Here is a 12,846-nt window from a genome sequence, read left to right as displayed (position 1 = left end):
TGACACAACAGATCTGTCAAAAAGGTATGATTTCAACTATAAAGATTTTCCCTAAACATTCTCTGAGATAAAGGCTATTTATCTGAGGAAGTATTTGACATCCTGTATCACGTTCACACAATCTTGAAAACATGTAATGCTCAAATATAAGCAAACTGGAATAGGACAGACACTGAAAAGATTTTAATGATTATATACAAGCTAGCATGTAGGAGAGAATGGAATTCAGTTCAAGTCTGGGCTAACTCACCTCATCTTCAAGGCCTGGAACTGTTGCAAGAGAATAGCAAGCTGCTGCTGCTGCTGGGATGAGAGGGCTGCCTTTTGCTGCTGAGCTAGCACCTGTGCATATTGTTGTCTTCAAAAGAGAAGCAGAGAATCACTGGTATTTGTTCACTTGCTTATTTATATAATGCCCAAGTTGCAGAAGCTGCACAGATTCATTCTCCGTGACCAATGCCCACTGACCTATATCATGTACATGCTAAATACTAAAGGAAACCACAGAACGGGGCCTTGAAAAGAATCAAAATACAAGAATAAACCAAATTGGCCCACATGACCACAATGAAATTTCTCTCACCCTCAACTATATCAACTGGTTATTGCTGTCCAATGTTTCCCTGTGCAACACTACTTCCCCCTTTTTATATATTATATACAGATTGCTCAAATTAATCTGATTCTGATGACTGCCCACCTACATAAATCAATCTCTTCCCCAGTATGTCAAAGTATCCACAGTATAGGGACAAATTCCTGCACAATCAAATCATAAGCTGACAAACAGTATTCAAAAATCATTATCATGGCATATGCTTTCAGGACCCCTTGAATGAGTACTCTGACTCCTTTCTTTTCTCCAAGCTCCCACAAAACAAATTGTTAGAAACTGACCACAGATGAATAACTGACACCTTTGGCAAAGTGGATGACAAACCACTTCTCCCAGCAGTTATCTTCCACTGATCTTCACTGAGCAAGCAGACCAAAACTAAGTTCTGCCTTCTCCACCTCCAGTTCAAAAAGCTGTAGCCTTCCCCTGACTCCAGAACACCTGAGCTGCATTACAAGGACAGCCAAGACTCAGTTTGACTGTAACAGCTATCTACATAGCAGGTCTCAGCACAGGAGCTATACATGACACTGAAAGAGACTCTGAAAAGTGTGCCTGAGGTAGCCCCACTCTGTCTCTGCTAATCCTGTCGAGGCCTCTGGTGCTTGTGGAGACAGGCTATTGCTGTGGGAGGTGAAGGACTCCCAGCCCCATTGCCCAAGGAAACAGTGACAAGAAGGTGAACCCAGATGATTAAAAATGCAGAGCAGAACACAGCCACTGGAAGATCTCTGGAACTGGCAGCCTTACTGTATTAAAAGATGCTGATACTGGAGGTGCTGCATTTGGATCAGGGCCAACTCTTGTTGCCTAGTCAGCCGCTCTTGGTCCAGCTCGCCCTATGTGTAGAAATAAAACATTTTATTTTAATAACATATGTAGTAACAGTAGCATATTGCAAATGCAAACAATCTATAAGTTGTATTCTGAACTGAAAAAACAAAGAAAATGGAAAAACACCTATAAAGAGATCAACATTTATGAAGTCTGTAATATGGTCACTGTGAAATACACAGTGCCTATATACAACAGGACCAAGCCTTCCAGCCACAGACATGGCAAAACAAACATTTTTAAATTGAGTGTGTCTTTTCTCCTCTTAAAGTTATTCAACTTTGGTGTTTGGAACACCCGAAATCCCAAGACAGAGCAGCTGACATGTAAATAATTTAATTTCCTTTTTACAGGACTATTGGAATACTGTAACTGTCACAATTACCAGATGTGGAAGTGGTGCTGGACCTGGAGTGAAGGGAACCCTGCCCCACATTTTCATGATGTCTCCAAGTGGCTGGAAAGTCTCATCACAAGCTCTCTTAACCAACAGCGACATAGTGAAGTATCCAGCCTGGAACCACTCTGCCATCTCCTGATTACTGAAAGGACCTGAAATAACATCAACCAATACACATGGGGGGGGAAGGGGAAGTAAGGCCAAGTTGAGCATTCTGGAAACAAAGAGCATGGTGCTTGCTAAAGTAACACAGTACGTAGCATCAGGCCTTCCTGTCCATCTCATCCACTTATCTGGAGAGAGTACATTCAAGTCTAGAGCATCAGTGCACACGCTAGGTCTTTACAGTGGCTACAGCATTCCCCCAGACAGCCTTTAATGTAAAGTGCATTACTCCTTTTACCATGTACTGGAGAGAGACAAGACAGCTCTGAAATGAAAGCCAAGCAGCCACAGTGGCATGTAGCTTGGTCCTGCCTTCCAGCACAGCTCACTACTTCAGGCTCAATATCAGGCTGACAACAGCTGCAACTTCAGTGTGGACCTCAACAGTATCTGCCAGCTGACAGTGCTGCAAGCACAAGCACTATTTTCCCCGCATACATCGCACAGATAATTAAACCATCTTAGCCTGTTCCAACACTAGCCTTCAAATCTGAAGAATTCATGCTTTACAGAAGTTATCTGTTTCTGGAACTTAGCAGACAAGCAAATCTAACTTGGATGATTACATTTTCTTTCCTTCCTCACTTTTCCTCCTCTTCATCTTTTCCTGACAAAGATTTCAGTCATTCCCTTTAAAGGAGGGCTCCTGTACTAATTTTACATATCCTAATGGACACAAAGCCAGTATAAAAGAATATTTAACGTAAGAACCATAAAAAAACAAGTTTTGCAAAAATATCTTTTGAAAAGCAAGAATATTCAGTAAATTCTTGCCTTCTCTTTCTGAAGTATCTTTAGAAGGTAATTCCTCCTAGAGAATATGAAACCACAAGAGGTATCACAGAAAAAAAAAAAAAAAAAAATCACATGGTAGTGTTTAATTTTGGAGGCCACATTCATAGAACCATGGAATGGTTTGGGTTGGACAGGACCTCAAAGCTCATCCAGTTCCAACCCCTGCCACAGGCAGGGACACGTTCCACTAGACCAGGCTGCCTCAAGCCCCATCCAGCTTGGCCTTGAACACTGCCAGGGATGGAGTAGCCACAGCTTCTCTGGGCAGTCTGTGCCAGTGCCTTGCCATCCTTCCTTTCATTTCAAGGAAGTACTTGAATAAAAAAAAAAAAGCTTTAGATTGTCACTGAGCAATAAACACCCAACAGCAACTAACACACGGTTTAAAGCACACTGAGCAAATACGAACACTTTATAGTTAACACCCTGTTAAACTTAAAAGGCCAAGAAGAAAACCTTAAAGATGTGCAATACCTGCAGACGAGACTGGCACAGATCCCACAAATAACACCCCCTCAAATCCTATCTAGAGCTCATCACTGAGGAAGTCATTCATACTCAACAGTATTAGCAACTACTACTAAGTACAGTAAGTACATAAATCACCGCTCAATTGCATTTTCAGGAGTCAGCTAACAACTGCTAAAACAGAGCCCTGAGACTTTCAAAAGTATCTTCTGAAGGCAAAGATGCAAATATCTACATGAAAGGCTTATTCCAACTTCCATGGCACAAAAACTGGAATTTCTTTAGCAAAAACAGCAAGCATGAAACTGCATTATATGAACTAATAATGCACTGGCTGCAACTGCAAATTAAATTGAGATCACACTCAAGCACTGGCTTGTGAAAATTTTTCTTTGCTCTAGATTCTAAAGAAATTGTCCTTCCCTCAATACTCAATGTCTTCAGGCTGAGACTAGAAAGCTGATTTCAGTGTTTCTCATGGATTCTTCAACATCTACTGAACATTCAAATTCTTGTTTTATTTCTAGTACTATCTGGAAACTGAGTAACTATTGGCATAAAACAAGTTTTATTCTAACCTCAATTTACGGAAACAGGAAATGATGGCAAACCTTATCCATGATAACTCTGGACATTAGGCATGCTGAGCTGATGGTGGTAGTGATGGGCAGAAGATCTATTTTCAAAACCCAGTTCTAGAGTGGTACATTCCCTACGCTGCTTTTGTAAAAACATGCATGAGTATTTGCTGGAAGTAATCTTGTGTAGAACTCTAGGAGTTCTGTGAAACAAAAGAGGAAGTGTAAAGGGCACAGACCTACCCTGAATTTCTCCTTGTGGATCTTTGTAGTACCACTTCTGCATGGCTTCATGGAACAACGGCATTGAGGAACCCTTTGCTCTGTGCTCTTGAATTTTTGCTGCTAGTCTTTCATCATCAAGGGCACTGTCCTGCAGGTATGCCACCATCTTCTCTGCTTGCTGCAGGAGACATCAAAACCGGCAAGGAATACCAGAGTTAGATGTCTGCATACAGATCTGAAAATGAGTGTGCCAAATACAGCCCAGTGCTCAAAAGTGCACCAGGAATTACAAGCAACTCAAGGACTGGTGTAACTGCACCACAAACCCTCAGCTCAGTCTACCACCATGTCAGGATCCTGAGTAAGCATGGCTGACCTGCTTAAGTAAAGCTTTAGAACACTTGCCAACAAGGCCCCACACAGTATCATGGTGAAAAAATAAAACATTCATAGGAGCACTAGCATGAAAAATACTCTGCATCCCAGCTGTTGCTAAACTTCCATACATGCAGTCTGCACTCCATTTAGGTATTTAGTTGTGGTTTTTTTTTAAAACCTGTTTGACACATTGTTTTATGGTTTCCAAGGCAAATGGTAAGGCTACTTGATAGTGGTTGTAAGCACTAGGATCTCTAGCTCTCTAATACTGGGTATAGTACCCTTATTCAGAAACATACTACTTCAGCTTGAATTACTCTCCAAAATAATAATAGAGGGAAGAAAAGCAGCTTTCAAGTACGCACCACGGAGTGTAAAGGTTCAGCTGTATTTCTGGTTTTATGGGCTTCAAATATTTTTTTGCGTGTCAAGTTACTCCAGTCTCACAACTGTCAACAACAAAGGAATTGAAGAAATTTCACCTGCTCTAGGTGTTTGAGGCCCTCTTCATCATCTGGGTCAGTAGGAATGTTGCCCATGCCTGGAGCAGCCGTGACAGGTGTCTGAACTGGCCGCAAAGCAGGATTTGAATTGGAAACGGGAGGAGAAAGATGAGCAGGAGAAGCTGTGTCTGCAGAAATCTGTGGCAAAGGTTGAGCAACTGAAGCCAAATCTAAAGAAAAGTGTTAGAGATAATGAACTATCAAATGAAAACTTACTGAAGAAAATCATTCAACAACTCAAAATTAGCACCAAAGCAAAATGATTTTCAAATCTTCCTATACTGGTACTGTTTACAGCAAAGGCACCCAACCTAACTTCAAGGAACAGTTTAAGTCTAAATAGCGCAGAACTCCACACATTCCAGTAATCCTGCCCCCTGCCCACATACATTTGCCCAGGCTATCTGCTCTACAACAATAAAGCATATCCACAACTACCTGATGTTTCTCTAGACTGTGTTGCAAAGTGAAGTACTTGTACACTGCAAGCATTTGAAATAGCATGTCCAACAAATCACGTGTTTTTAACCCAGTTGGTGAACTCTGTCTCTTTGCCTCCACATTCCAGTCCTTGCCTCTTAAGAGGCCAACTTAATCACAATGAGTAATGGAAACTTACTAAATTTACCTATCGAGTTTATTACCTTCCCCTCTGCTGGACATTTTGGCTGGTGTTGTATTCTCCATTCGACTCTCTTTATCCTCTGTTTTTTCTGTTCTTTCTGGCAAAGACTCTTCCTTCCTTTCAAAAAGACTCGTCTGCAGCAAGTCTGGAGGCTGGGATTTCGGTGGGGTATCTGACCTAGCAGCTGGTGAAGACGCTTGGACTGCTTCTTCCACTGCTTCTGTAACATTGCATAAGTCTACGTAACTGAATTAATGGAAACTCTACCCTGCAGCATAGAACAGATGTGCAAGACGTTCCCCTTACCTGCCACTACTCTATCTGTTTTCTCTCCCTCTTTCTTGGTGGCCTTTTCATGATCTTTGGCTTCTTCATTGTGGCTCCCTTCAGAGTCAGATCTTTCTTCACCTTCCTCCACAGGTCGGAAGTCCATCTCCTGCTCCTCAGGGATTGGCTCCTTCTGCACCTTCTACAAAGTCAACACAACCATTCATAATCCATTCCCAATGTAACAGGATACTTGCTCAAAGCAAACAAAGGGCCCAAGACAGCTGCTCACCTTTAAAGAGAGAAACGCTCCAGAGGAGTCAAATGTTCCCATTTCTTCTTCTGCATCTTCTAAGCACCACTCAGGGAGACTGTCCCTGTCGTCATCCATGCTGCCGCTCCCACACCGTACCCGTCGATAACCCCGTTCGTCGTCTCGTTCCCGAAAATCGAACTCAAACCTCCGCCGACGCTCCATGTGCTCTCGCCAGCCTGCAGAACGAGGGCCGTCTAAGGTAGGGGGAAAGCAACTTTACAAGACAGTCCTAGGGGTAGTAGCTTACTTGGGAGAGTGAAGGAGTCAGTGAAGAGATGACAAAGTGACAGAGAAAGGCCCTACAAGGTACAATCCAACTGTGAAAAGGCATCTTGGAGGACAAGGGAAAGAAAATGAGTATTTTGCCATTAAGCAGGAGACTTTCAAATATTGCTCACTGTATATTCCCCCACATTATAAATTGTATTATGAGCATTATAAAGACCAAATAAGGCTAAGAAAATTGGGCTACATAACCTAAAAAATGCTGGAACACCAAACAGAACAAGCAACACTAGATGCTGACTGAATTTACCAGCCATCATTGACTTAAACCTTCTCTGGCATCTTTGTAAGATTTCGTGTTTACTTTGAAGCAATCTGCAAAGTCACACCCTGACCATACCACCCAGAGACCCTTCTGTGCATAAACATGAAAAATGGACTGCCAACTGTCTGAATACCTTTGAAAATACAGTTAAGGCTCTCGAATATTAACTTTTTAGCCATGGAATACCACAACTTGGAATGGCAAGGAAAAAAAATGAGTGGAAAAACTTTCCAAATTGAAGTTTTATTTTCATTTTCTTTCTGACCTATTCAGAAAGCATCTTCATTCAGCCAACCTTAAAATCCTCTGACTCCAGTCATGCTATTTTAAACTGTAAAAATCTTGCTGCTAAGGAAAACAAATTGGGAGTGAAAGGATTGTAAACAGCTTTCCATCCAATAGAAGCTATCTTTACCATAAAGGTGGAAAGAAAAAACAAAAGCATCTTAAGTTTTTAAGCATCTTTTCTGGAGAAAAAAAAATTAAAACAATTCTTTTTAGTCTCGGAATTTGTGCAATCAGTGCAGTCTCACTGTTCATCAGATGGCTACAAAAAAAAAAACCCATCACAGCAAAAGAAACTGTGTCCTCTGTTCCATTTGCATCATATGAATGAGGAATGTTCTCACATCAACCCTAAGTATTTAATAGTAACCATGCAAAAATCAGCTTTTCTCTCACAAATGCAGGAAATGTAAAAGCCCCTTTTGAAGCACTAAGAACTTTAAGGTTATATTTCATCAAGGAAACACAGAAGGTTAGGCTTTAACCAGGCCTTCGCTATACCATATGTGCTTACCTACAAATAATTCCACTGTATAACTTAATCCATGCTTGTAGTTATGCCTTGGAAACTAGTAACTGACATTTTTGGTACGCAAAATTGTCAAATCAATGTTCTGAGGCTATCTTTTTAACATCATTAAGGAAAGATGTAAGGCACAGTAAGCTTGCACTTATCCCATCTTTTCTGCCTGCTTTAAAGTAGTTCTTAACATCTTAGGCCTGTTATGTCAACCTCTTGCTCATCAGTAACTTCTCAAAAAGTATGTAAGCAAAGGCAAAGGCTCACTGAAGATGCAGCAATGGAGTAAGTACTCCAGAGACCTCCCAAAACACTTCTGTATGCTGAACAGCTGGACAGGGTGCTGGACCACCTTGTCTAGGCTGTGCTTTTGACAAGAAAGGTTGGACCAGATGATCCTTAAGGTCCCTTCCAAGCTGGTATTCTATGAAGTAATAGTCGTTTTCCACATCCTCTTCATAAGAGGATGTCTGCAACACACCCCACACATCCCTGCCCACAGCACTCTAGACTCCAACTTGGTGCAAATTCAGGAGGTGCAGATTTCTTTCTTTTCAAGCAAGTCAGACATACGAACATCTCATTAGAATACTGCTAAATTCTGAAAGAACAAAAGCATCTCTGGGAGCAACCTACAACTAAGCAGGACATGGTCTACCTACCTAAGAGGAGGCCTGGCACTGGAACTCCACTGATAGGGTATCAGAAGCAGTGTTAACTTTACCTCCCCCCTTCTCATAAAAAAAAAAAAAAAAATCAACGCATCAAAACCAGGACTTCCTTGGGAATTGAAGGGCTTTTCCCAAGGTTTAAGTGTGAGAAGTTGCTGACAACCAGGCTGCATTTCTGATTAAAACCACAGGCAGGCATCTCCTCAGTACAGTAAGCAATGTCTGTGTTACGTTTCCCAACGCATGGGAAAAAAAAGAGCTATGGCCTGAACCTGGCAATTAGTGTACAAACATATTAACATCTCTGCCTGCTTGATGTCCTGGGACTCACCAATAGCTGAACATCTCTTCTTCAGTTCTCTTTTGCATAGAAGAGGAAAATTCAGTATTAAGAACCTTCCGTACAGCAGTAAAGGGACCATCTTGAGACTATGCATTGAGAAAAGCCTTGATTATTTATACATGGTTCACATCCCTATACCAGGAGCACAGGCTCGTCATAGTGAGACCCAGAAACATGGTTTTTGAAGGTGATTCTCAGTATTTTGTTAATTCCAGGTATCTTCAAAGTTCAAATTAAGAATTTAAGAGATTTTGTTTACCATATGGTCTGCTTGCACAGATTTAGTCACAAAACCTCCTTTTATAATTCATATTTTCAGAGCTAGGAAGACAATGGAAAAGAAGAGGTAAGTGGAGCAGACACATACCCTTGTTTCTTAATTACAACAAAGGCTTACAAAAGCCCAGTTAAGAGTATAGTGAGCAACTCGGGTGTGAAGTACAGGGCTGCCAATCTTTAAAGCAACACAAAAGTAAAGATAAATCTTAAATTCTTACCTAAAGTTTTTTAAACAAAACTAAAGACAAAACATGGCTTTAAATTCAGCCCTATAGTATCATCAGGCACCAGTTATATGCATATATATCTCAAGATCCCAAGGTAAAAGAAATAATGTTGAGCTGAATTTAGCCTTTCCACCTATAATGTAATTGTTAATTACAAGAAAGGACTATTAGCAGCTTCAGGAAATCCAAGTACACTTCAGTCTCAATTATTAATAGCTATTTATCTCTTAAAAGTTATATTCCCTAATTCAGAGAATAATTCAGTGTACACTGAAACAAAACTAACCACTATGTAAAAGGCAAACGAATAGTACACATAATTTTTTTTGCCATATATTGTACATGTAACTTTCATTTTTATTTTGCTCTTATTTTGCAACTAGTTTTTATTTTGCTCAAGATATTTTAGCTGCTTTAAGATATTCAAGAAGCACAAAACACAACACCCCAAAAACAAGTCTACTTGATTGATTCCCTGAAAAGGGAATGAACCAAGATGAATTTGACAAAAACAGCAACCAAAAAAATATTTATATGATTACAGACTTAAAAACCAAACCCAAACCAAAACCCCAAAGCACCTATACATAATTCTCTAGTTTTGATACAGAAAAGGTTTTGTATGTGTATCTGATAAAATGGACTTGGCTCTGCAAATCTGAAGTGCAATCACTGTATGAATGCAAGAACTGGAACAAGAGGCTTTTTAGGTAACCAGTCATTAAATCATTATAAAATGAAGGTTAAAAAAACAAACAAACAAAACCAAACCAAAACCAAACAAGCAAAACCCCCAAAACCCATGACCAACAACCCACCAAAAAAAAAAAAAAAAATCAATGGAACTTTGAAGCAACCTGTGACTTTAAATCTATTTAGCATAGTTAACCTGTCTAAAGATCCTATTTCACATCTACAATAGCAGCAATACCACATTTACTCAGAAATACCAGCAAAACAACTTTTCCACTATATAGGCCAAGTAAAGATGTCTTTTCATCAGACTTCCAGTCCTAATGCAGACACGGTACTCAAAAAAGTAGAAAACCCCATAAACCTTGACTGGAAAAGCCTGGTGATACAACCCAGTTTTCATGCTGCAAAACCAGACAAGTTAACATCCCTATGAATTAAGTAGAAGTACAGAAGCATTAAGCTTGTCTCTGGAGAAGCCTCACCCATTTGCTTCTTCACTACCAATACTCAGATGATCCCTCACTTTACATGTGAGAGGAGAACAGTTTAAAAACAGCATGGATGCATGACAGACCCCTTTAAGAATGTCAAGGGAGTTAACTTCAGATAAGGACCACAGAATCCATGTAACTATCTAGAGGCACAAGACTGCTTCAGCAGCCGCAGTGCACCTTCTTGATCCTTTGTGCCTAGTAAGAAAGCACAAAAGGAGCAGATTTAGGTCAGCCATTCTGCAGCAAACACAGCTAAAGGAACAATAATAATTCAAAAAAAAGCTGGAAAAACAGTGGTCTGTGGGAATCAAAGTGTTCTTTGCTTAACAGCAGAAGACAATAAACTCAAGCCTGACAACTGCTATGTTCTTCTAATCTGTTCTCACCCAAAAGGAAAAAAAAACACAACAATAAGCAGCACACATTCTAGTAGGGAATATGCAAAACCAAGTGAAAGGAAGGTCTAGCTAAATGACAACAGTACTCTGAAGACATTTCTTTATTTTTGGCAGGACACATGATTAGTACTATTATCTAACACCAGAATAAGTATAAAGAAACTGTTTCAGCCATGCCAATTTGAGCTAAATTCTTTGTTTAAAGCAAGAATATGATTAAAACCATTTTGATAGTCCTGTGGCTACTACTAACAGGAGACTTCAAATACAGCTCTGAGGGAAGTTGAGACAGAACAATACAGCACTCAGCTCAGTCTCTACCTCAAAATTAGCAACTTCTCTGCAGACTCACAGAACTCTTAGAACAGGCTTTTCATTACACTTGCTAAAACTAATTTGTAAGTGAAGTTAACTTAATTGTTATAGCAGCTAAAATTCAAACAACCAGTAATACTTCCTGTGATGGAAGATGAGTTTTCAAAACCCTCCACAAAAAATCTTTCAAAAAAGATGACAAGAATGAACTTCTGAACTTTACCATCTATGCTTCCTTTTAAGATAAAGCACACAGATTTGTACTGACAAACAGTCCACTCCTGAGTATCAAGGAAAGGTTTGGGTTGGAGGGAACTATAAAGTTCAACTAGTTCCAAACCCCCTGCTTCTCCTTTTCCTCAGGGCTGCTCTCAATCCATTCTCTGTGTGGCACGTATGTGCGCTTGGGGATTGCTCTACCCACATCCAGGACCTTGCACTTGGCCTTGTTTAACTTCATGAAGTTCACATCATGAGGTACATCAGCCATGAGATATAATCACAGCTGGCCTGATGACATGTGAACTATATAACAAAGCAGCAGTGTCTAATGAACAATTATGATCAAGCCCTGGGGAAAACTACATTGCTCAAAATTTGCCCTTTAGCTCTGCTCTAAATCCAAAACATCTGAAAATACATCTGGCCCTGGGCTCACCACTGAATTTTAGTACAAGCTAACAGTTGTTTGAGGATAGAATAATACATAGCTCTGGTGATGGCTAGGAACAGAGATAACAGTTGCTCACAATCCTTACAGTAATGAAAGTATTTGTGGCATTGAAAATGGTGACAGATCTATTGTAAGAGCAAGTGCGGCTTTCTTTAATTGAGGAGCAAAAGTTGTCCACCTCAGCCCAAAAAACATCCTGTGCTTCCTTTGCTTCCCACATAAAGATGTAACAGTAAAAGAGCCACAATATTTTCCTAGTTCCCAGAAGCCTTCTGCAGCCAAAAGATGCCCAGAACCAAGATCCCACAACAAACATGACTGGCTAGCCGGATCTTTTCCAAGTAGAAAAAAAAATTAAAGATTACATATGTGCATACATATATATTTTCATATATGTTTCAGCCATACTACGCAGACACCAAGCTCCACTTTGTATTTTTCCTGCAACTCTAGCAAAGCAGTGCTGGAAAGCAGGCGCCACCTCCCTTTCCTCTGCTTTCCCCATGCCCTTTCCCTATAGCCATGGCTGCATTTTTCTCCAGATCTCCTCTCACCTGGACTGTGAGGGCGCCACCTCTCACCATCCCTCCGTGACCCAGCCAGTCGCCAGCCTCCATCATCATCTTCCCCATTTTGTTCCTCCCTGAAGATGCGCCAGTTTTCGCTCTCAGAGCGTATAAACTCATGCTTTCTCCCTGTTGTTGCTGTCCCACCTTCCTCAAAGTTTGGTCTCACTGCAAAGAAAACACATACCCAGTGAACATCCGTCCTGTCTTTAGGAACCTAGAAACAAAATGGTTGAAATCGTGCTCCCTTAGAGGCATTTAATGCACTAGAAGCATTGATAGGAACCTAGGAGAGGAACAGAAGTTCATGGAAGGAAACACGTGACATACTTAGGAAATCTCTCCACATCCCTATGTATCTTAGGATGGAAAGACTGAGGAAAATAACAAAAGAAAGCAAAGAACACAAGAAATCACACAGGTAAGACAGAGAAGGAAAAGACAACAGTTTAAGAGACAAAGGGAAGCATAAAAGGAAAGCCAAAGTATGCAGAGAGGATAAACTGGTGTATCACGAAAAGTCTCATGCTAAATGAAAATGGGAACGCAGTAAACTAAACATTGCACACATTTCACATAAACCAAACGTTTTCTACTTCTGTAATAAAAAGAATGAGATCTATATAGTTAACCCAATAAGACATACAGCATTCCCTCAA

At 40.4% G+C, this 12,846-nt stretch overlaps 1 protein-coding gene across 19 annotated transcripts in view; it reads right to left on the bottom strand.

Moving 5' to 3' along the window:
• The window catches only part of GIGYF2 (GRB10 interacting GYF protein 2), a 75,587-nt gene that overhangs the window by 16,266 nt on the left and 46,475 nt on the right, over nucleotides 1-12,846 (bottom strand). For 10 of the 19 annotated variants that reach the window (XM_062606594.1, XM_062606598.1, XM_062606604.1 and 7 more), the window contains 9 exons: nucleotides 12,176-12,355; nucleotides 6,147-6,364; nucleotides 5,894-6,056; nucleotides 5,607-5,825; nucleotides 4,942-5,132; nucleotides 4,100-4,259; nucleotides 1,836-2,002; nucleotides 1,367-1,455; nucleotides 251-358 (listed from right to left, as the gene is read on the bottom strand). In XM_062606594.1, the coding sequence (XP_062462578.1) occupies nucleotides 251-358; nucleotides 1,367-1,455; nucleotides 1,836-2,002; nucleotides 4,100-4,259; nucleotides 4,942-5,132; nucleotides 5,607-5,825; nucleotides 5,894-6,056; nucleotides 6,147-6,364; nucleotides 12,176-12,355 (1,495 nt within the window). The remainder of the gene's footprint in view (nucleotides 1-250; nucleotides 359-1,366; nucleotides 1,456-1,835; nucleotides 2,003-4,099; nucleotides 4,260-4,941; nucleotides 5,133-5,606; nucleotides 5,826-5,893; nucleotides 6,057-6,146; nucleotides 6,365-12,175; nucleotides 12,356-12,846) is intronic. The other 9 variants (XM_062606601.1, XM_062606605.1, XM_062606613.1 and 6 more) reach the window with 4 other exon arrangements.

Source organism: Pezoporus occidentalis, unplaced genomic scaffold (assembly GCF_034315485.1).
Source record: "Pezoporus occidentalis ecotype Australia unplaced genomic scaffold, CSIRO_AGI_Poc_V1 ctg97, whole genome shotgun sequence".
In the NCBI taxonomy this organism is placed as follows: domain Eukaryota; kingdom Metazoa; phylum Chordata; class Aves; order Psittaciformes; family Psittacidae; genus Pezoporus; species Pezoporus occidentalis.
The sequence above is the reverse complement of the archived record's forward strand: the minus strand, read 5'-3'. Positions and strand labels throughout refer to the sequence as shown.